The 24213-nt window shown below is 55.7% G+C and overlaps 2 protein-coding genes across 8 annotated transcripts in view; one reads left to right on the top strand and one right to left on the bottom strand.

Annotated features, from left to right (window-relative positions):
* MACROD1 (mono-ADP ribosylhydrolase 1) overlaps positions 1–24213 on the top strand; it is a 170191-nt gene that overhangs the window by 47666 nt on the left and 98312 nt on the right. The window lies entirely within an intron of this gene.
* The window catches only part of FLRT1 (fibronectin leucine rich transmembrane protein 1), an 83465-nt gene continuing 60379 nt past the window's right edge, over positions 1128–24213 (bottom strand). For both annotated transcript variants that reach the window (XM_008953946.4, XM_003828547.5), the window contains exons 2-3: positions 16088–17084; positions 1128–4084 (exon numbers count right to left, since the gene is read on the bottom strand). In XM_008953946.4, the coding sequence (XP_008952194.1) occupies positions 2011–4035 (2025 nt within the window). In that variant the 5' untranslated portion in view covers positions 4036–4084; positions 16088–17084 and the 3' untranslated portion in view covers positions 1128–2010. The remainder of the gene's footprint in view (positions 4085–16087; positions 17085–24213) is intronic.

Here is a 24213-nt window from a genome sequence, read left to right as displayed (position 1 = left end):
AGTTTCGAGTGAAACGTGACCACACTGCTCGGCTGTTCCCCAGGGCTGGGGAGTGGACCTATTTCGTGGGCTAGCCCCCCAAGGCCGTGCTGGGAGCCTGCGCCCATTTTTCCACTTTCCACGTGGCTGTTGTGTCCGCTCCTTTCAGCCCCATCTCCTCACTGAAGGCGCCGGTCGGGCCTTTTAACGTTAACCCCTGCCCCGCTGCTGCTTCTGCCTTTGCTTTTCGCACGGTGGTGGAGGCCGTTTGAAAATAGCACCACCAGGCGCTCCAGCCCTCTCATCCTCCTGCCCTCGGACCAGCATCTCCTCTTTGACGTTCCTTTTCCTTGGCGCAGAACAAGCGGCACAGTGACAGTGGTGACCCGGGCTCCCTGAGTACTGGGACGCAGGCATGTCGGAACCCCAGGCTCCGCTCTTCCCCCCTCTCCAATTCGCTGTCATTATTTCATCATCGTTTTAATCTCATGGCTCACCACACTGCACTGTCAGTTGATAAATGAATGATAGCGACATGGATTCCAGAGGGAGGAAATAAAATCTTAACTCTTCTGAGGGCCCCAGTCAGGGCGCTTTCGGAGGCTGGCATTTTTAGAAAGAGATCTGGTCTCTCCCTCTCAAGAAAGAGTCCCAGGGGTGGGCCCAGCTGAGTTTTCTACATTCAGGGAGGGACTGCCATCACCCAGGGCTTTTTCGAGAATTTTTGTGTCTTTTTCTGGGCTTTGTTTGAGCAGCCATGGAAACCAATAGGTCTAATCAGCTGATATTTAAAAAAAAAATCCCTGTGCTAATTACCCGTCCTAGGAGGGAACATTCAGCACATGGTAAATGCTCAGAAAGTAGCTGTTAAGGTGATTGCACGTGGTGGGGGAGGGAGACGAGGACACTGGAATCAAATAAAGCTTTTATCTATATCAGAAAGGAGAGCAGCCCAGTGCTGGCCAAGCTGAGCCAGGATGGGACTGGCAGCCCCAGCTGCGACGCCTCCCTAAGCCACCCGTCTGAGACATACACACCTCAGCCTTTAGGAACAGCAGCAGCCCCTGGAGACCAAGTCTCCTCCCCCACCTCACTCCCATCCCCAACACATGGTCTACTTACTCAAGGATTTCTAGGAGAAAGCAACACTTTCGCAATTCTATTGTTCAGGAAATGGTAAGAACTGACCCAAGAAGAACGGTAAGGACCGTGCATGTGGCTCTATCTACCCATCTGTACTTAGAGACACTGTGACAGGGATAGACAGGCAGACAGATGCACCTCCAGGTGGCAGGGAAAGCTACGGCTTCCGCCGGGGCTTCTGCGGAGCGTGGTGCATGGAACTGAAGAGGGCTTCAGCCTAGGAAAAAGAAGTTTGTTTTTTTTTTTAATCGACTACATGATTGTTCAAAGAATGCAGTGAAAGATGCCATGTTTCTGCAAATCTGCAAGGGAAATGGTATGGAATAAGCCAGGGGAGAGATTTCAGGACCATATCTCCAGGGCAAAAGATCTTTTCTTCCCTCTCTCCTTTGTGAGGAGCCTGAAAACCTTCCATCGGGTCGCCAGCGAGTGGCCAGCGGCGGGAGAGCTGCGTGGGAGCTTTGAGAGCCGGCTGCTTCTCCCTGGCGGTTCCTTTGTGATGGCCCTGAACAGAGCATGAGGTGTCCACAGATGTTGTACAGGTAGTATCCTTCCAGTTCAGGGGGAAAAAAAAAAAAAAACAAAACCCAACCCAGCCCTGCCTGCAATATTATTTTTAGTCCTTCCCTCCCCAACTGGCATAACTCGGTATAAATTATGTCTTCAACAATGTCGAATTCCCCCTCCTGCCTTCTATTCTTTTAAAAAAAATTGTCACTGTTGTGTTCTACAAAATCGTCAGCCCTCCCCAAACTTTGCTTTCTGTGGAGGAAAGTCACCCGTGGAATTTCTCTTCCTTGCTCTCTTGGATTGCAGCAGGCTGGGCAAAGCCACGTGGCCACGCCAGGGCAGCTGGGGCTGAGGTGGGGCAGCCCAGGTGGGCGGGCATCATGTGTAGGAGTAGTCTATGTCGGGGATGCCACCGTCCCGGTAGCCCCGCGTGGTGCCGTAGCCAATGGTGTGTGTGGCCTTGCAGAGGCTGCTGCCGTTGGAGGGGAAGATAGTGTGGACCACGTACTCCTCTTTGGCGCGGTACGGGTTGATGGGCAGCATCTGCAGCCCAGGGCCACGGATTTCCAGGATGGAGTTGTCCTTCTTGGTCCCCGACTCCATATAGTCATCCTTTTTCCTGCTGCCCCGGTTGTAGGCCCTCTCCCGGGTCAGCAGCTCGCCAGCCTGGTGCACGTACCAGCAGATGGCCCCCAGGACCAGGAAGAGGAAGACCAGAGCCACTGCCCCGCCGATGATGCCCGCCAGGGGCAGGCTCGCCATGGGGCCAGCGTTCTGCTCCTGGTTGAGTGTGGTGGTAGGGCCGTAGCTGTCGGCTGTCTCTGCCTTGGCACACACGGGTGTCTCATCAGCTACGTAGGCATTGCCGGTCTCCATGGTGACCATGCAGATGATGTAGGTGGACTTGGGCTCCAGGGCTGTCAGCAGGTACTCTGTCTTGTCCCCCTGCACCAAGGTCTCCGTGATGGAGCCCACGGCTGGGCTGTGGCCCAGGCGCAGCCAACTGAGCCGGAAAGAGGAGGCGGGGAGCGTGGCCTTCCACGTGATGCGGATGGAGTCTGCCGTCAGGGCCTTCACGTGGATGGCCAGGGTCTTGGCGCCATCGCCCGTGGCCATGGGGTAGTCAATGTTGGAGTCGGGGAGGCGCAGCCCTGGCCTTTTGGCCTTGAGGGTAAACAGGGAACCCTGGGGCGTGGTGGCAGAGGCGTGGTTGCTGGCCGTGGTCTTGGCGGCCGCGTTGGCCACGCCGCCCTGCGGCCCCGTCTCAAAACACTCGTCCATCTCGCTGGTAATGTCCTTGATGGCCATGCCCCGGACCTTCTCAGGGCCCTGGCACATGAGGCCCCGCACGTTGACCACGGCCGCCCGTGCCTTCACCCAGTCCCGCAGCCACATGAGGTTGCAGCCGCAAAACCAAGGGTTGTTCCTGAGCAGCAGCTGGGCCAGGTTCCCCAGGTCGTCGAACAGGCCGCGGGGCAGCGTGGTCAGGTTGTTGTTGGACAGGTCCAGCCGCTCCAGCTCACGCATCTTGGCCAGCGTGTTGTAGGGGATGTGGCTGATGGCATTGTCCTGCAGGTAGAGCTTCTGCAGGTGGGCGCTGGGCAGGTTGAGGGGTGGCGCGGCCAGCGAATTGCGCACCAGCGAGAGCTCTGTGAGATTCTGTAGGCGGCTGAAGGTGTCGTCAGCGATGCGCTGGTTGGCCAGCAGGTTACCGTCCAGCACCAGGCGCCGCAGGCTGTTGAGGCCCTTGAAGGCATGCAGCGGGATGGTGGAGATGCGGTTGTCGTCCAGCCGCAGCTCCTCCAGCGTGTGCGGCAGCCCCGAGGGGATGCTGCTCAGGTGGTTCCGGCTCAGGAAGAGCAGCTTGAGCTGTTTGCTGTCGGCGAAGGCGTCCTCCTCAATGCTGACGGTGGACACGGAGTTGTCATCCAGGTGCAGCTTCTCCAGCAGCGGGATGCGGGCCAGCGAGTCCCTGGCGATGGTGCGCACGTTGTTGTCCTGCAGGTGCAGCTCCCGGAGGGAGCGGGGCAGGTTGATGGGGAACTCATCCAGGTCATTCTCGTATAGGTAGATGACCTGCACGTTGACCTTGGTCTTGAGGTCCTGGGGGATGCCGGCGTTGTTGATCTGGTTGTTCTGCAGGTAGAGGGTGGTGGCGTCATCAGGGATATCTGCGGGGATGGATGTGAGTCCCCGGTCGTTGCAGTAGATGAAGCCGTTGTCGCAGCGGCACACTGAGGGGCAGGTGGTGCTGTCGATGACCTCCGTCAGGAAGGCAATGAGCCCGTAGCAGAGGAACAGCCAGTCCCGCAGGTCCATGGTGGCTGTGGTCATCACGACGGTGGCCGTGACAGTGGCAGTGGGCGTGGTGGTGGCAGTGGCGGTGGGGTGTGCCACCACCATGGTGGATGGCTGGGGGCGTCCGGCCCCACCTGGCCTGGAGCCTGAATACCTGCAAGGAGCACAGGACAGGGGCAGTGAGAGGGAGGCGGCGACAGCGACCCCAGGAGTGAATCGTGCATTCCCTCCCACCTGCCAGCTTGTACCAAGGGGTGACCGAAATCCGGTCCTGCAGGGTGAGGTCAAGCTGGAGGAGCGGCCTTTGTGCCAGGTTTATGCCGCAGGTGATTGCTCCCGCCGAGGTCGGACTCTAACAACATCTGGCTAACGTTAAATCTTACCAGGAGCCAACAGGCTGCGCATTAATGAGACCCGTGCTGCCGCGGCCCTCCTGGAATGTGATCCGGAGCCTCGGGGAGGTTAATTTAGTGAGAGCCATGCAGCAGGTTTGGTTTCTTCTCTCAAGACTTCACACAAAGCCACTTTATGGCCAACGCTAAAGGTACCAGTCAATATGGATGGGATGGATTTAGGGCGTGTTTTATGGATTCATAGCTGCTGTTTCCCTGGCACTGCACGAGGAGCACGCATTGCTGTCTGGCTCAGACCCAGGGTTCGAAAGGAAAGCTTGTTTCTGGAAGGCCCAGGAGCTCAAAAGGGGGGGCGTCGCCAGAACCTGTGGGAACGAAGCTGTCAGTGCCATCACTGGCGAGGAGTGGAGAGCAGGGAGCTTCATTGTCTGGTGTTAAAACAACATGTCCTGTTGTCACTCGTACATTCTACAGACAGAAGAATGAGGTGTCAACAGAATCACTTTCTCATGTATTTACAGAAATCTCTTTTCATCAGAGGTGCCTCCCTGGCCCTGGGTTCCGAGTTGTGTGGGAAATTGTCCCACACCTGGCCGCTTTCTCAAATCATAAACTTTCAGCTATTCAAAAAAAAAAAAAAAAGTGGTCTGTTTTCTTGCACTTAAAGGAATGAGACAAATAAAAGGAGGGAGGCGTCGCGTCTGTACTCTGAGGGAATTGGCTGCAAGGTGTAATTTTGGATTTCACAAATGGAAAAATTGCAGCATAGATTTTTCTTATATTATTTTACTGTTCATAGTGGTAAAAAAATCAATTAAAGAGAAATTATCTTTCAGTCTCAGTGAGGAAGGTGTCTTCATGAAGCCAGCAAAAGTCTGCTGTAAAACACTGGGTTCACGGAGGCTTTTCAATGATGGGACATGATGGCCTCTCGGAACCTGAAGTCCCAGCCTGGGAGGGCAGCCCTGGTGTGCAGAGCAGAGCCGGCACCTGCTCACTGAGCCAGCAGGGACCTTACTTTCATGCCTCAGGGACTGAACATCTCTGTTACTCAACCAGGCCAAACTTTCTGTCTTCTCTGTCCTTCTCTATTCCTGAGCTGCTTTTTCTTTCCATCGAGCAAGCTACTCTTGCAGGACCCAGCTCAAATGTTACCTCCTCTGCTAGGTTTTCCTGAGGCCCCAGATAAAGCTTCCCTCTGCTCTGCCCATCCATCTGTCCACTCACCTACCATCCATCCACCTGTACATTCATCCATCCATCAATTCATGCATGGACCTGTCCATCCATCCATCCATTCATCCATCCATCCATCTATGTATCAGTCCATGCATCTACCTGTCCATCCATCCATCTATCCACCTGTCCATTCATCCATCCATCCATTCATGCATGCACCTGTCCATCCATCCATCCATCTGTCCACCATCCTTCCATCATGCATCTACCTGTCCATCCATCCATCCATCCATGCATGTATCAATCCATACATCCACCTGTCCATCTATCCATCCATTCATCCATCCATCCATCCATTCAACCATCCCTCCATCCATCCATCCATCCATTCATCCATCCATCCATCCATTCAACCATCCCTCCATCCATCCATGCATCCACCTGTCCATTCACCCATCCATCCATTCATGCATGCACCTGTCCATCCATCCATCCATCTGTCCACCATCCATCCATCATGTATCTATTGTCCGTCCATCCATCCATCATCCATGTATCAATCCATGCATCCACCTATCCATCCATCCATCCATCCATCCATCCATCCACCCACCTAACCATCCATTCATCCGTGCATCCATCTGTCCATTCATCCATCCATCCATCCATCCATCTAACCATCCATCCATCCAGGCATCCATGCATCCATCCACCTGTTCATTCATCCATTCAGGCATGCACCAGTCCTTGCATCCATCCATGCATCCACCTGTCCATCCATCCATCCATCCATCCATCCATCCATGCATCAACCCATGCATCCACCTGTCCATCCATCCATCCATCCGTGCATCCACCTGTCCATTCATCCATCCAATTATCCATCCATCCAATTATCCATCCATCCATCCATCCATCCATCTGTGCATCAATCCATGCATCCACCTGTCCATCCATCCATCCATCCATCTATCCTTTCATCCATGTATCAATCCATACATCCAGCTGTCCATCCATCCATCCATCCATCCATCCATCCATGCGTCCACCTGTCCATTCATCCATCATGCATGCACCTGTCCATCCATCCATCATGCATTTACCTGTCCGTCCATCCATCCATCCATCATCCATGTATCAATCCATGCATCCACCTGTCCATCCATCCATCCACCTAACCATCCATCCATCCATGCTATCCATGCATCCACCTGTCCATCCATCCATCCATCCATGCATCCACCTGTCCATCCATCCATCCAATTATCCATCCATCCATCCATCCATCCATCCATCCATATATGCATCCATGCATCCACCTGTCCATCCATCCATCCATCCATCCATCCCTCCATCCATGCATCAACCTGTCCATTCACACATGCACCTGTCCATCCATCCATCCATCCATCCATCCATCCATCCATCCATCTATCATGCATCCAACAGAGCTTTATTGAGCATCTACTATATTCCAGGCCCTGTTGTAGCCACTTGGGATTCCATTCTGATGGGATGGATGATAGTTCACACTATAATAAAGACTTTGCTGAGAACTTTCCTAATATTTAAGTCATTTAACCCTCCCAACAAACATGAGGTCAGTGCCCTTAATCCCATTTAACAGATGAGAAAATTGAAGCTCAGAGATGTTAGCTTACTCAAGACTACTTGAGAACCAGGTATGAGGAACCCAGGCCATCTAGGGAGGAGGCCAGAATCTTGGCAATCTTGAGGCTTGCAGCACTCTGTGGGTTGCAGGTCACACCATTTGGTGACTGGTGTTTTCATGTCACCAAACTGCCAGGGCAGGGACTGTGGCCAAGCATGGCTTTGCATCAGTGACCACCCGATGACAGAATGGGCCCTGCCGTGGTGAATGTCTCTGCCACTCACCCCTGCACACTCAAACGTTCCCTTCACACTTACAGGGTCTCTGCCCAGGCAGCCACCACAGTCATCAAGGTGGCTGCTAAGGCCCTGTGCAATCCTATGTGGCACCCCCGTTGGCCTTGTCCACCCCATTCCCCTCTCACTGACTGCAGCAGCCAGGCACCCCCTAGTATCCCCAGGGCCCTTGCACGTGCTGTGCTCTCTGCCCAGACAGCTCATCCCCAGATCCACGCCTGCATCTCCTTCCAGTGAGGCCTTTCCTGGGCACCCTATCGAGAATTATAACTCCCAGATACTCCTCTCAGTTCCTTGCTTGCCTATAGTATTTACCACCAACTAACACACTACGTGTTTTATCTTTTTTGTTTTGTTTTGTCTTGTTTTGCTTTTTGAGATGGAGTCTTGCCCTGTCACCAGGTGGGAGTGCAGTGGAGCAATCTTGGGTCACTGCAACCTCCGCCTCCCAGGTTCAAGCGATCCTCCTGCTTCAGCCTCCTGAGTAGCTGGGACTACAGGTGCGCACCACCATGCCCAGCTAATTTTTTGTATTTTTAGTAGAGACGGGGGTCTCACCATGTTGGCCAGGATGGTCTTGATCTCTTGACCTCGTGATCCACCTCCCTGGGCCTCTCAAAGTACTGGGATTACAGGTGAGCCACAGTGCCTGGCCCTTTTTTGTTTTTATTGTCTGTCTCCCCACTAGAAGGTACGCTCTACAAGGGCAGGGATTTGTGCATCTTATTCATGGTGTTTCCCACGTGGCAGATGCTCACTAAAGATTTCAAAGGAGAAACTGTGATGGACTCGTTCTGTAGATGAGAGAACAGAGGCACAGAGACCTGTCCATGGTCCCCTGGCAGGAGGAGGTGGGGTCTGGATTCCACCCCAGGGCTGTGTGGCTGCAGGACCTCAGTGCTTGACTCCACACTGCTGAGGGCTGTGAGTCCCTGGCCAGCCCAGACACAGTCCTGCAGCCCAGGCTGAGCATTCTCAGACCTTCATGGAGATGCCCACTCTCCTGTGAGCCTCCTGCTTCCTTTGCCCAGGGCCATCCCAGGCTGCTCTGACCCTTTTCTGACCACCTCACCTTTCATTACATTGGGGACTGGGAAGGACACTGGCCCAGATCATGGGAAAGGACGGGCTTGAAGCCAGGACAGCATGCAGAGCTAGACACATCAGCCTCCAGAGGATCAGGAAAAGCCTAGGTGGTGGGGTGACCTCTCTGGCCAGACCTCACCCACCGCCCTTCACAGGCAAGGGTGCAGAGGTTGCCGCCTACACACAGGTCCACAGCCCTCATTTCACAGCCCAGCAGCCTGAGATTCAGAGACATGAGGGGCCCAGCCAAGGTCACAGCCAGCCCAGATTTCCCACTGCACGTCTGTCCCTTCTGCACTGAGCCAGGCTCGTGAAGGTTATGGAGCCGGAGGTCCTGCCTCAAGCCACTTATGAGCAGGTAGGTGGCACAGGGCAATGCTAGAGACAGGAAGACACAGGCCAGCTCACAGGTCACTTTGCCTCAGTCTCCAGGGTCAAGTCTGAGTCTAGGAGCACCTCTGCCAGGGGGCCCCCAGCATCTGGCTGGAGGATTACCCCCAACCTGGTCTGTTGGCTGCTGAGTTCTGGCACAAGGGATACAGGTGGCCTTTGTACTCAGCTGTTCCTGAGCAGTGCCCTAAGTAGGGGGCAAACTTGTTAAGGCCAAAGCCAAGGCAAGCCACCGCATTCCCTGGTATGGACATCTGTTCCCAGCGCCCGCTCAGCTCATGGCCACAGTCCTCAGCCTTCAGAGGCCTCAGCATCATAATAGAGTCTAAATTGCACCTTTCAGAGATGCTTGATGGATAACCAAGAAGCATTTGGGAGGCAGGGACCCAAGGCCTTTCCGCTCCACTGTCTGTGGGCCTCATCCATCTTGGCCAAAGGCTCCCCTGCCGCCCCCCTCCCCAAGGCCAGCCCGAGGCTGAGCCCTCTGGCTCCAGGAAAGTAGGGCGGGACCTGGGGGTGGGGAGGAAGATAGCATGCCTCACCAGAGGAATCTCTAATTGCCTGGGTGCCTCCTTGCCTTTTTATTCCCTTGTTGTGTGTTTCATAGTTTATGTGGCCATCAAATTAAACCTGGTAAATCGCCCATCTTTTATGGGATCGCTTGTCGCCCTTGCGTGGATCCCTCAGACTTCAGCGTGGTGTGAGTTATGACCTGCCAGCTCCATGACTGACAGCCGGATCCTTGGCGGGCCACGGGGGTGGGCGAAGGGAGCAGTGGGATGGCTCAGGCTGTAGGTGTCCAGGACTCCTCCGCTTAGCTGGGGGCCCTGGGGCATTATTCTTGGCATTATTCTTGGCTCTATCAGTCGTTGTCCCCTGCCAACCTCCAGGACAGAGAGGCCTGGGTTCAAATCCTGCCTCTGCCACTTGCAGGTCGTATGATTTCTTTCTTTTTTTTTTTTTTTTTCTGAGACAGAGTCTCGCTCTGTCACCCAGTCTGGAATGCAGTGGCTCGATCACGGCTCACTGCAGCCTCGACCTCCCCATGCTCAGGTGATCCTCCCACCTCAGCCTCCTGCAGAGGTGGGACCACATGCTGCACCACCACACCCAGCTAATTTTTGTATTTTTTGCAGAGTTGGGGTTTTGCTATGTTGCCCAGGCTGGTCTTGAACTCCTAGGCTCAAGCAATCTGCCCACTTCAGCATCCCAAAGTGCTGAGATTATAGGCGTGAGCCACCATGCCGGGCCTCAGGCTGTGTTATTTTGAGCAAGCTGCTTGCCCTCTCTGAGGTTTGATTTCCTCATCCATAAATGTGGTCATAATAGGGGCCCTTACATGGGAACTTACAATTCAGGATTCACTGACATTATATGTGCAGAGTACCCCCTCCTGAGTGTGATCTGGATGCCCCCGACGTATCCAGTTTAAAAGCTGCCCCAAGTCTCTGCCTCCCCAGACACACGGCCTAGCTTCTGCAGTAGCTGCCCGTCTCTGTCCTCCACGCTCCAGTGGCCCGTTCTCTACTCCCCTGCTCCTGCTGTGCCTTCCGGACAGGCTGACCCCTTATCAGCCTCTGTGAAGCTGAGATGTTGCCCCCTGCCCACCTCAAACTGTGTGGGTGCAACCCTGCCCCTCCCCCAAGCCATGCTGGCAGCCTTGACCCTATGTCTGGGCCGCACAGAGCTGGTGGATGGGGCCATCAACCATCCCCTCCTGTGGGGCCACACCAGCCTCCCATGGGAGGCCCTCCAGGCTGGGGGCAGGGTGGAGGAGTCCGGGGAGGTAAGAGGGTTTTAAATGGGCCTTCATCACCAGGTCATCCAGTGGCCAGAAATAGTTCCCTACCTCCTCCACGCCACACTCACTCCCACCCCTGAGAAGTCCTGAGGCTTCTGTCCCTCCCCTTTCCACCCCCTCTGCAGCCCTCCCCAGAAGCTGTGCTCACGGTGCATTAGACCCTTTGTGGAGCTGCTGCCCAGTGTCATGAGTGGGGAGAGGCCGGCAGCCTCCCGGGTTTCCCAGGTCTGGGGGAGCAGTAGGGAAGCTGAGTGTGGGCGTCTACACCCAACTGCAAAGCCTTTATAAGTCAGTGACACCAAGCTTCTTCCCCACCCCTCGTGGTGGCTTATGGCCCACTGTCTGCTGCTCAGCCTTTGCTGGGGACCCTGTTGCTGGCTCCTGGCCCTCATGGAACCTGGGGGTGCTATTTTCTATTCACAGGCATGTCCCAGGAGCTTCTGGAAGCCAGCAAGGAAATAGCCCCCCATCCCTGTCTGGCCTCACTCCCACGTCTCCTCTTTCACCTGCCCCATCCCTGGGATGGGGGCATCTCAGGCAGGGCCAGGCGGGGAGAGGAAGTGTCCTGCATGTAAACTCTGTATGTAGGAAAGACAAGCACATGCTCACGTGCATGGATGCTGGTCACGTCTCCCCTACCCCCACTTGCCCCTCAGCCTCCTTCCTGCCCACCTGCCTGCCGCTGTCCTTAGGAATCTGGCTGCCCATGTGGCCTGGCACTGGTGTGTGGCCTGGCACTGGTGTGTGGCTGCTGCAGACCCTGGGGTCCTTTGGCTTTTCCCCCACTTCCCAGCCCCCACGTGGGGTCTCTTGCAGGTGTCTTTCCCCTGCCAGTCCCTCCCTTCAGCAATAATTCATGTGTCTCCCCTAAACCTTGCCATGCCTTCAATTCCTCACTGAGAATGCTGTGCAGGCAGACTACGGGCAGAAGCAGTTTCTCAGCCCCAGAGCGGGAAAGGCCAGTGGGACCCCAGTCCCACCTCCCACTAGACAGGAAGCCCTACTAAGGCACAATCATCTCCAGCTCTGTGATGGGGCTTCAGCAAACCTTTGTTTAAATTAATGAAAGACCCCACCTTCCTGGGGGCTCAACTGCAAATAAGACAGAGGGAAGAGGGCCAGGAGGTAGACAGGGCAGGCCGCTGCTTCCTGGTGCTCAGGGAGACCCAGGGAGAGCTCCCCTCCTCGCCAGGAAGCCCCTTTCCTGTGAAGGCAAGTAGCCAGTGGTCTGCCTGGCTCAACCAAGCTGCTTAGCCTACTGTGGGGTGGCCCTGGGTCTCAAGTCTTTTTTTTTTTTTTTTTTTTTTGAGACAGAGTTTCGCTCTTGTTGCCCAGGCTGGAGTGCAATGGTACGATCTCGGCTCACCGCAACCTCTGCCTCCTGGGTTCAGGCGATTCTTCTGCCTCAGCCTCCCGCGTAGCTGTGATTACAGGCATGCACCACCACGCCCCATTAATTTTGTATTTTTAGTAGAGACGGGGTTTCTCCATGTTGGTCAGGCTGGTCACTAACTCCCAACCTCAGGTGATCTGCCCGCCTCGGCCTCCCAAAGTGCTGGGATTACAGGGGTCTCAAGTCTATCTGACCATAAACGATCTACTTCCCTGGGCTTTTGTGAAGATAAAATAAGGTTACTTTCAATGTTTAGCAGAGTCGTTTTCAGAATGAGGGAACTATTACCATTACTAGCAATGAGCCATTCTTCCCCGAGCCCCAGACATGAACTGCAGGAAGGGAGGGGAGCCTTGAGTCGTGTGAGTGGGGCTTTTCCAAGCCCTAGTTCAGGCAGATGCCCCAGGGACTGCAGACCCACCAGAGGCATCTCCTTAGGACAGGGACTAGATGCCATGACCCTCAAGGACCTTTTAACCCCAGCTCCCGCCAGGGCAGGGTGCCAGCCAGCCACACCCATCACCCTGAACAGCTTTGCTCCTGGATCCCATCCACTGTTATCATTTAGAACTTGTGATGCATGGGGGCTGGGGCGGGAATTCTTTTAAAACCTAAAGTTAATTATTTTTCTAATTTCATGCTGCATGCATTATGCATCAGCTGTTATCACTGGCGGTAATTGCAGACAGGTATGCAAATCCACTATAAATACACCTAACCACATAGGCCGGCTGGGCGGCGCTGGTGCCAGGCGGCGGGATGTCCTGAACTTCAGAGAATGTAAATCGCTTTTAAAAAAACAAGACTTTAGAATTGTGTCTTAGGAGGTTAATTATATTGATAACAGTGTTCGATATTAAACCATTCAAGGCCAGGAGGGGGTGGGGGGATGAAAGGAGACACGTGTAATTTTGTTCCTTTCTCTCTCGGCATTATTTAATAAGATGCTCCTACACCTGATATTTCTGTCTGTCTGTGTCCATTTTTAGTAAAGCTGCCTAAATTGAGACTTAATTCCTTTACGGAAAGGAAAAAGAAAGCCCAGTGGGCTGGGCAAGGTGGCTCATTGTAATCCCAGCACTTTGGGAGGCTGAGGCAGGTGGATCACCTGAGGTCAGGAGTTCAAAACCAGCCTGGTCAACATGGCGAAACTCTGTCTCTACTAAAAATACAAAAATTAGCTGGGCATGGTGGTGCATGCCTGTAATCCCAGCTACTTGGGAGGCTGAGGCAGGAGATTCACTTAAACCTGGGAGGCGGAGGTTGCAGTGAGCCGAGAGATCGTGCCACTGCACTCCAGCCCGAGTGACAGAGTAAGACCCTATCTCAAAAAAAAAAATAAATAAAATAAATAAAAGAAAGCCCAGTGGAATTTCAGAGGGAAGGAGAGGGGCTAAAGGTCTTTATTTTGGGGGATGAGGAAAAGGAAGAGAGGCAGCACCAGCAGGGCTGGGGACAGTCCTCCAGAACAGGACTGAGGCTGCGGGCTCTGCACTGCTTCTCTCCTCAGCCTCCTTTAGGATCCTGGGCCACAGCAGAGAGCCTGGAGAGGAGCGGTGTGACCAGTAAAGGCTGGTGATGGGCAACACTCACTGATCCTAGATCAGAGGCTTGGCACTGGGCTCTGAGGGCAGGGCCTCTCAGGGGCTGAGAACAACCCTGACAAGGCAGGAGGCAGGCCCTTCTCCCAGTGGGACCCTCCCTATTTATTTATCATGAGTTTATGGATTGTCTCCTCCCCTTAGAATGTAAACTCCTATAGTTAGGACATGGTCTGCCTTGTGCCTGGCATGGAGCCTGGCACAGAAAGTTCTCAGTAAACATCTGATGAATGAATGAACAAGGCCACCAAAAGGGAGGCCCCTGAACCTAGACCCAGGGCTGGGTGGTAGAGAAGAGGGAGGCTGGCCTTCCTACAGCCCACCCCAGGACGTCATGGTGACCCAGGGTGCCCTCACCACAGCAGCCCAAAGAGGCAAAGGGAAAGGTCTGGATTGTGCAGCAGATGGCAGAGGGGTGGCCACAAACCCAGGCCTCAGACTCGATGTCTGGAGCTCTCCCCTTCCCAGGTCTCCTACCGCCTGTCTCAGCTGCCCAGCGGGACCTCTCTGACCCCAAAGGGAGACTCTTGGCCATCCCTCCTCACCCCCACTGATATGGATGCTGGCCTGGCACTGCCCAACTGCCTTTCTGTCTCCAACTATCAGAGGTGATCCTCACTTTCCTACAGAGGGCCTTTTCCCCTCCCGCCCACCCCACAGATACACTCACGGATGGAACCCACCACTCAGGACCCTGGAATCATGAGATAAAGGACCTCAGCGATTGTCTGCTTTTTGCAGATGAGGAAAATCTGAGGCCCTGCATGGAAGAGACAGGCTCAGGGTGGAGACAGAGCCCTCCCGCAGCTGTGGGCAGCCTCCCCGCCCACCTCCTGGGGCCTTGGCACCCAACTGTAACCCTTTCCCAGGGGTTTGGCACAGGGAGGATGCTGGGGAACAGTGTCTCAACTCCAGCAGGGCCTCACGGGAGCCGCTCTTCTCCACCAGCAGGTCTGCAGCCCCTCAAGCCTGTGGGGTCACTCACGCCTGTGGGGTCACTCATGCCTGTGGGGTCACGCCTCTTAGCATTAGGAGTAGCTGGCAGGGCTGGGTGCCTGAGTGTTGGGCACGTCATAGAATGCTCTCTCCAGCTGGCCACAGCCTGTGTGGAGGGGACAGGCTGCATCCCCAGTGCAGAAAGGGGAGGCATACAGGGAGGGGCAGACCTGTCCAAGGTCACATGCTCACAACCAGAGGGCCAGGCCCCAACCCAGGTCTGTCTGCCCAGAGCGTTTGTTTCTTGCCTCCCTTTGCACAGAGCCACTGAGCAGACCTTTCATGGCAGCAGGCCTGGGGGACAGCAGCTGCTCCCCTCTAGCTTGGCTTCAGCCTGGGAATGACCCCCGAGCCCTCCTAGGGACTAGAGGGGCAGTAGGGACCAGGGCTGGGCACTGGGAGAGAAGCAGCCAGCCCAGCTCCGGCTCAGGCACGCTCGCGGCCCCGCTGTCGGGCTGGCGCACTTTTATAATAAATAACAGCAAATAGCCCATCCGCAGGGCATCTTTCACACCGGTGGCTAATAACATGGCTATTAATGCCCCCGCAGACGACGTGCACGCTGCGCCGCGCTGACGAATGTCCCAGGCCCTGGTGCAATCATAAATCAACCCCTCTCCTGAGGAAGAGCGTGGGAAGTGTCATTTTCCATCTTGGTAATGAATTGGGGCTTCCCTGTCCTGCCCAGGGCACAGAGGCTTGAGGTTGCTGGGATTTGTGTTTTTGGAGGTGCAGCCTCTCTCTCTGGCCTCCTGGGATCCCTGGAGGAGTCAGCCCCTCCTCAGCGGCAGGGAGGACTCACCGCCTGCTGTGTGACCCTTGGGGCACTCTCTGCCCTTCTCTGGGCCTCAGCTCGCTCCAGTAACCAACAAAGAGGCTGAACTGGAAGCCAGCGCAGATGGTGCCCAAGGGCCAACAGGAGCAGGACCTTGGGCAGTAGCTTTGGATCAACCCACCCTGGGTCCCCTGGCCAGAACAAGGGCGGGCCCTGATATAGACTTGTGGACTCCCTCTCGTTCAAGGGCAGCAGGCGCCAGGGCAAGTAGCCTAGGTTACCAGAGCTCCTGCCCACCACCCCGCCAAGGCCTCACTGCTACCACCTTTAGGGAGGGGGCTCAAAATGAGATTCCTCCACCCTGCTGCAGGGCCATTTACTCCAGGAGAGGCCACTCCATTACATCCTGGGTCCAGCTGCTGGGTAGAGCCCAGCAGCACGGGGACCACCAGGTGGCAAATGATGCTTATGCCGGCAAGCAGAAGCTGCCAGCTGCATGAACTGAGTGAGTGGGTGTGTGGGATGGAGCTGCAGACCCTTGGAGACCTGTGGAGCTCTGGCTGGGAAAAGGGGCCTTTGGAGGGTGCAACCCAGCTGTCTGGGTGCGAGGAACCCTGGGCCCACCCTGGAGCCCTTCCGAATTCGCGTCCCTCTTCCCTTGTCCTTGGGCCTTACCTCCTTCGTCGCTGCAGCCCAAGACCCTCTGGGTTTGACTGGGGTCACTGGTCCGGAGGCCCCTGCCAAAGTCACGAAGCCGCGACTCAGGACACCGTGAGCTCGGATGGCGCTCACATTCCCTGCCCCGTGGTCCTACCAGGCCTTGCACCACTAGGGACGCAGACCTCAGCCCTGGGGTGACTGGGCAGCACTGGGGCTCCCCAGGGCACAGAGAGGGGATCCGGTGCCTCGGTGTCCTGGTCTCCTGGCGTTCAGATGAGGCTGCGGGCCACAATCAGCAGCCTCCTTGGCACCCTAGGCTGCAGGCGCAGCTGGCTTATCCCTGCAGAGTGAGGGTCCTGTGTGCAAGGGGTACAGGGACACCCCTCTGGACCCCAGGACTCCCGAGGATGGCCTGAGGGGGTTCCGACTCCCTGTTCGTCGGGCATGCCCTGTGGCCTGGCACCCAGCCCTGAGCAGGGTGGCCTCTGCTGCTTGCTACCTCCACAGCCCTTTTCAACTCTTGCCCTTTTGTCTGCAGGCCGCCACCTCTTCTGAAAGGCCTCTGCGTGGCTTTTACCCCCTTTTTGTTTACCAAGGCTTTTTTTTTTTTTTTTTTTTTTAATTCCTTTAAGTCACTTGGCAGAATGGGCTGGGTGCAGAGAGTGTTCTTGCATGACGGAGCTGAGAGGGAGCCACTCTCCAAAGGCTCTGTATTCCTGCCACTCAGGCTGCGTCTCTGGGGGAAAGGAGGGGGTCCATTACCCCGCTGAGGAGTTCAGATGTTCATGGTGGGGCTGGAGCTGCTGACACATGCAGCTGAGCTGTCAGGCCCCCACATGCCCTTCTTTGAGAAGATGCTTGGGGGGCGAGGGCCTCAGTCCTGCTTGGCTGCTCCTGTTTGTAGAGGTTTCCTTGCTGGGGAGGTAGGGAGGATGAGTTATTCCCGCTTCACTCTCTGGTCTTGTCTGTCCAAAAAGGAATCCATCTTCTCGCCCACTGCCTGCTTCCTCACCTGCCAAAAACAATACCAGTGATTAAGCCCAGAGACATGAGGGACCGCACTGGGACAACATCCACCAGGGCCACTGGGCTGCAGCCCCCTTTGCTTTGGATCCTGTTTTTTTGGTTTTTTTTTTAGATGGAGTCTCGCTCTGTCGCCAGGCTAGAGTGCAGTGGCGCGATCTCGGCTCACTGCAACCTCTGCCTCCCAGGTTCAACTGATTCCCCTGCCTCAGCCTCCCAAGGAGCTAGGACTACAGGCGTGAGCCACCACACCCGGCTAATTTTTTTTTTAAATTTTAGTAGAGATGGGGTTTCACCATATTGGCCAGATGGTCTCCATCTCCTGACTTCATGATCCGCCCACCTCGGCCTCCCAAAGTGATGGGATTACAGGCATGAGCCACTGTACCCAGCCTGGATCCTGTTTTTTTTCTTAATGCCACTTGCCTATGAGCCGGGGAAGGGGCTGGGGTTATTCTCCCTATCTCCTGCCTCTTTCCAAATCCTGACAATTGGCCATGCATGGTGCCCAGCCTTGCAGCTACCTGGTTTTCCCTCCCTGGGGGTGGAAGGACTGGGAAGAGAAAAATGAAGTTTTTCGAGCTCCTGGCCGTGCAGGGCCACCCGCCCAGCCCAGAGCTGGCTCCAATTCCCCCGGCACCTGCTCTTCTTGCTAAATGTCATTCAAAGGCTCCAACTGGGCCGCCATGGCCTGGGCTTCCAGAACAAGCACTGCCTTTCCCCACCATGGGAAGCAGGACCATCAGGGAACTGGGGAAGTTGGGTCTCCGTGTTCCTGGCCTCTGTCTGGTGCCCACCCCACTTCCTAGGTGGGGGGTCAGTCCTCAACACCGGCAGCCGCCCTCCTCTTCTGCACAGACGGAGGGCAGGCAGGCTGTTCTGGAATCCAAAACAAAACCCCGAGCCCTCCCCAGCACCTCTCATTAGCGCGGCATGTGGAAGGGCCGCGGTGCCCTGGTGTCTGTATTCCCCCTGCAGGAGCCCCTCTTTGGAAAAGGGCTTTTATTACACATCTGAGAGTGCTCGCTCTGGTTTGAAATCAGATCCAGATGGGCTCAGCTGCATCTGGGCACTTTTCTTTGTAGGGCCTAAGGTGGCTGATTTGAGAAATGCTTGTTGTCGGAGGCCGTTACAAATAAAAACAGGGATATTAGGGTTCGTGTTTTAATAAGCCCAGCACCCAGATGGGGGGTGGCTGCCCACGGGGCTCACAGCCTGGCAGGGAAGGCATTTGGGAAGGGTGTGTGCCAGCCAGGTGGTGTGCAGGCTGAGTCTGATGGGGTGGACAGGGTGGCGGGGGGAGTTTTCTTGGGACAAGCTGCCCTAGGAAGAAGGAGGTTTCAGAGCCAGCAAGCCCCACGGGACATCGATTCTGAATGGCCAGTGCCTGGTGAATACTACAGGTGGGGCACAGGCCCTGGAAGGGGTACGGTGGGGCTTATGCAGGAGGGAAGATGAGGACAGAGTCCCTGCACGCGGCGGGAGGGCGGCCGGCTCTAGCACAAGCCCTTATTGCTATTACCACCCGCGTGATTTCATCCAATTATAAATTGTAATTTCTCCATGAAAGCGAGAGATGGAAAAAGTCCAGTGAGGTCATCCGCCTCCCTGGCCGGGGCACAGAAATTGTTTTATACCGATGGGGGTGGGGCAGGGGCAGCGGGCCTTGGCATTTTGAGAGGATGATTGCCGTGTCCTGGGAGCCCAGAGGCTCCAGTCAGCTGTGGCCGCTGCCTCCCGATAAAGAGAGAAACCACTGAGCTCTGCTTTTGAAATTAAGAACCCAAAAAGGAGGCAGGTTCATCCCACTGGTGTGTTCGCCTCAGACCCTTCCCATAGCTTCTCGGCTTTATCCTGAGAGCGTCCCATAGCTCTCGGGATAGAGGCAGTGCTCCTACAGTAGTCTCCAAGGGCCCTGCCCAGCCCACCAGCCGTGTCTCCCACTACTGCCCACTAATGCCCCGAGCTGGCTCCAGCCTGGCCCTTCACTGTACTGTTCCCCTTCTGTAAGAATCCATGCAGACATCATCCCTCCCTCCCTGCAATGGGCCACCCTCTGCTTGGCTTGTGTGGTCCTGTGAACCATGACAGCAACAACGGAGCATGAAAAGAATTGTCTCCCTGGCTTCAAGGGAGGACCTGAGGCTGGATCCCCCAGCACCTGGCTCGGTGCCTTGCATGCAGTTGGTGCTTAATAAATGCACCCACCAAACTCTCCATCTGCTCCCTCATTTAGAAAACCAAGGCACTAAGTGAGGCTCTTGGTGCCCGTCCAGCTTTGTATGTCCTCAGTTCACCTTCCCTGCTGCAGCCCCCACCCCCACCTTCCCTGGGGCCTGCAGAGCCTCCTGGAACCCCAGTGCTGGGATACTGGGCTCCTCAGCGTCTGTGCCCTGGATAAGTGGGGCCTCTCAGGCTTCTGGGGTGTGTATTGGTTTTCCAAGTGAGTCTGGCTGGCAGTGGTTGGGAGGTGTGAGCTCTCCAGCAGCACTGTGGCTCTTCCCTTGTGTGGGCGCATAATGATGATCATTAGTAGCCACCTGCATTCACTGAACCAAAGGAGGCCCAAGAATAAATATGTAAATGCGTGCGCCTGGCAGACACCTCCCGCCAGAGCCACAGCACCCCCAGTGGCCACCCTTCTGGCTCGAGTGAGTGGAGATCATGCCGTGTGAAGTTAGTGGTTACACTCCTCGCCTTGGCCTCCGCCGTTCCCACAGGCTCCAGGTCTGGTCTCTGTGCTCAAAACCAATAAACCATTTTTTGAGTCAACATCATAAAAGCTTCCATTTTGAGTAAAAGTACTTTGAGATGCTTACACAATTTTCTACTTTTGTTGTCGTCAATCACATCACAACTGTATTAAAAGAAATTTGAAAGGAGGAAAAGAAAGCCAAGTGCCCAATCTCACATCTCTGCACCACCCTCTGCATTTTGGCCGAATCTGCCCATACATATATGCCAGGGGACAATGCACCTTGTCCTTTCCCAGTAATTTCTGCCTTGCCATCTTCCCTGAGCTTGGGAAGACAGCATGGCTAGCAGGTCAGGGAGGACCACTTCCATTGTGTGGACTGAGAAGAGGGAGCAGGACTTGTCCAGGGTTATACAACCTGCAGCAGTGTCAGGGCCTCAAACTCCAGGCCAGTTTCCTTCTTGCTGCACTACTCCAAGACAGCGCAAGAGAAACGGACCATCCACCAAACACTGCACTGAGGGGTCCTGGGCTTCTCCTGAGGCTCTCTTGTGCACCCCTCCATCCATCCATCCCTTCATCCTTCCATCTCTCCCTCCATTTCTCGATCCCTCCATCTCACCATTTCTCTATTCATTCATCCATCCATCCATCCATCTGTCCATCCTTCCTTCTCATTTCTCCATTCACCTATCCATCTCTCCTTCTGTCAACCCATCCATTCATCTCTCCATCCATCCTTCCATCTATCTCTCCATCCTTCCAACTCTTCATCCATCCATCCCTCCATCAATCTATCCATTCATCTCTCCATCCATGCTCCTATCTCTCCATCCATCCATCCTTCCATCTCTGTATTCATCCTTCCATCCCTCCGTCTCTCCATCAGTCCATCTATTCACCTCTATCCATCCATCCATCTCTCCATCTTTTCATCCATCCATCCATTTCTCCATCTATCCATCTGTCCATTCATCCATCCGTCTCTCCATTCATCCATTTCTCTCCACCTATCCATTTCTCCATCTTTCCATCTACCCATCTCTCCATCCAGCAAACATATTCTGAGTCTAATCATGCTCCAGGCATTGTACAAGACATTGGGGATCCAAAGAGATGCCCCCATCCTCCAGGAGCTCACAGTCCAGTGGGGAGGGCATTGGTTTTCAGAGGGCTACAATGTGAGACGCACACAGGGCAGTGTGGGAGCCAAGAGCCCCGCCTTGCCCAGCCTTCGGGGAGTGGGGTGGATCATGGAGGCTTCTTGGAGAAGATAACGCTGTGCTGTGGTTCTGGGGTACTCTCATGTTATGACAGTCACATGTGAGCTCAGTGGCAATCCAGAGGGGGGCAGGTCTGGCTGTGTTTCCCCTTGACCACCTGCCTATCTTCTAGAGCCACTGCCCACCCTTGGCACTCAGGGCTTCCTCCCGAAGTAGAAACGATCCTCAGGCCCTCAGCTTTACAGTTCATAGCTGCCTTAAAGATCGGAGCTCTCTGATATTAATTCCTATATTAGCAATTAGCCCTCCTGTTTCATTTCAACCTTTGGCTCTTTGGGATGGATTTTTATGTATGTGTCATTAATCAGATGGCTGGTATGTGCTGCTAGAAACCCAGGTGGGCTTTATGGCTGGTGACTTAGCGAAGTGGTGTTTTAAATGAACAACATGCCTGCCCCCTCCCTGGGCAGAGCTGCCCTGTGGCAAAGAGGGCAGAGTTTAGATCATTGTAAGCAGGTCAGAGCTGGTGCGAGCTAGGAGACCCAGGATATTCTTTCATTTTGGACTTCCAGGCTGAGGTCAGCATCTGTATCTGACCTTTATAGATGAAAAGGCTCTTTGTGACTCAAACTGGAGTTTGTTCCATGGCTCTGACTTCCCCCTACCAGGATGGCCGTCCACAGAGCCTGTTCCTTTCTTTCCCATTGCAGAGAGCAGTCTGGGGGCTGCTTATTCCCTCTCTCCCGAGGGCACTGGAGACAGAAGGCTGGGGGCAGGGAGAGCATTGCCGTGTGGGGGCTAGGACCGCTCCAGTAATGGGCTCAGCATGTAGGGAGTGGGACGGGAAGAACATTTCAGGCTGAGGGAACAGCCTATGTGAAGGCTGGAGGTGGGAGGGCTTGGTATAGTGAGAGGTCAGTGTCCCAGAGCTCTGAGTGAGTGGAGGGCCGTGATCCGAGCTGAAGCAGGGCCCGGAGCCTGGCCTTGGGGGCGCTCTGAATGCTGCACTGAGGGGCCTGGTCTTCGTACAAGGGCAGCGGGGAGGCCGTGAGGGTGCCGAGGCATGGAGGAGCGTGACCAGACTTGCAATTTAGAAAGAGCGTTCTCGCTGCTGCCTGGAGACCTGGAAGGTGCCCAGGTGCACAGGAGAGGACCAGTGAAAAGCTGGGACCGTGTCCTCAGGAACAGGGACAGGGACATGGGGTAGGGACCTCACACAGTGAGGGGTTGAAGGGAAGGGGCCAACTTGGGAGGCCCCCAGGTTTTACTCCCTGAAGACAGGCTTGGGTGCTGAGTGGGTTCCCGCCTCCTTCTCCTCACTGGAGGGCAGCTGAGTGCTCCCAGGAGCACCACCAAGAGAGCCATGGACAGCCAGCTTGCTATGGGCTCCGAGCCTGGTCCTGATGTGCAGCCTGCAGCCCCAGGCCTGAGCAGGAGCAGGAAGGCCTCTGGAGGCTGTGCCTTCTGCTCTGTGAGATGGGCCCACCCCATTCCCTGCCCACTTGCTCCGGGCCCCCAGGCTTGGCACCGCTGCATGGCACCCGAGTAGCAGGGCGAGAAGAGGCGGAGGCGAGAGCCTGCTTGTGTGGTGCGAACCCTCCCAGCCTCCGCTCTGCTAATTAAACCATCTCCTGACAAAACCCAGACTTTCAGGGTATTTGCGAGAGTGTGCGAGCCAGGCCGTGGGTGGCTTCAGGAGTCTGTGCCGCCCGGCCGGCGGGCCTGGGCCTTTGCCAGCGCCCACCCTCAAGATGGCCATCAGAGAAACTCAGCAGGCAGCGCCCAGAGCAGGGCGCTTCAGGGGTGCGGGGCCCACTCACCCAGGACGGAGCTTCTCTTGCCACGGGACATCTCCCCTTCTTTATTCTCTTCCTTCCTTCCCTTCACATGTGGGCAGCTCTGGCCAGAGGTGGCCTGGGAGTTCACCCATCCCTTGGTGCTGAGTTGGCAGAGAAGCCCAAATTGGGCGCAGACTGTAGCCACCTGCCCCTCCCTACCTGCCCCACTGGACCCAGCAGTCCCTCCCTGTACTGTCTGGGGGGTCTGGAGGCCCAGTTCTGCCAGGCTCAGGGTGCTGCAGAGGGGGAGGGTTCCCTAGCTGAAGCTGCCGTCCTCACAGTGCAGCTGAGCAACAGGGGACCTAGAAACGGCTGCCAGTGGGCACCGCCATCCCCGGGCAGCAGGGAGACAGGAGCAGGCAGGCACCTGAAGAGTTCTCATCCGCCTGGAGTGCTCTTGTGCCTTTGCAATCTCCTCCCAGCAAGGGTAGGCAGGAACTCCCGGGCCCAGACGCTGAGAGAGTGGGTGAGCGGGGGACCAGCAAGGGCCACTCGCACCCAGCTCACGGAGGGACAGGCATCGGCTCTCAGCTCTGCCGGGGGAGGCCCTCGAGGGGACACAGCTGGCAGTGTGCTTGGAGGGTATGGGGACACGGCAGCCCCCCACAGGCCTGCCCTCTTCCCCTCAGGGAGGGGCACTGCGGCCAGAGCCTGCCCCTTCACAGAGCAACTCTAGGCACAAAAGGGGACAGGGCAGGGTGCACTGGCTCATGCCTGTAATCCCAGCACTTTGGGAGGCTGAGGCAGGCGGATAACTTGAGGTCAGGAGTTCGAGACCAGCCTGGCCAACATGTTGATACCCTCGTGTCTACTAAAAATAAAAAAATTAGCTGGGCGTGATGGCAGGTGCCTGTAATCCCAGCTACTCGGTGGGCTGAGGCAAGAGAATTGCTTGAACCCGGAAGGCGGAGGTTGCAGTGAGCTGAGATCATACCACTGCACTTCATCCTGGGCAGCACAGCGAGACTCAGTCTCAAAAAAAAAAAAAAAGAGGGGACAGGAACGACCACTTGCCTGCCAGCTCTACCTGGCAGACCTCACTGTAATGCGTCGCCCGTGCCCATTAGGGACCGTGTCCAGCCTAGAGGAAGCTCGGGGTGATGAACCTGGCGCCACCAGCCAAGGCCGGAACCTCTTCTTTCAGGAAATTGGCCTGCTTTTGTCGGCAGAACAGTGGCTGTTCGACCCCCTGCCTGCCCGTCACAGTGCTCTTGGCTGGCCCTTGGCCGAGGCAGGTGGTGGAGCCGGCAGGCAGCCCTGGTCCCCTCCTGGCCTCCAGGGTCTGGGCACTCTCACAGCATCTCCTGGCAGCCTGGCTGTGAAGTGGGCCCCACGCTGTCCCCACGCTGGAGCTCTCGAGTG

This window comes from Pan paniscus, chromosome 9 (genome assembly GCF_029289425.2).
Source record: "Pan paniscus chromosome 9, NHGRI_mPanPan1-v2.0_pri, whole genome shotgun sequence".
Lineage (NCBI taxonomy): Eukaryota > Metazoa > Chordata > Mammalia > Primates > Hominidae > Pan > Pan paniscus.
This window is presented reverse-complemented; position numbering and strand designations above follow the sequence as displayed.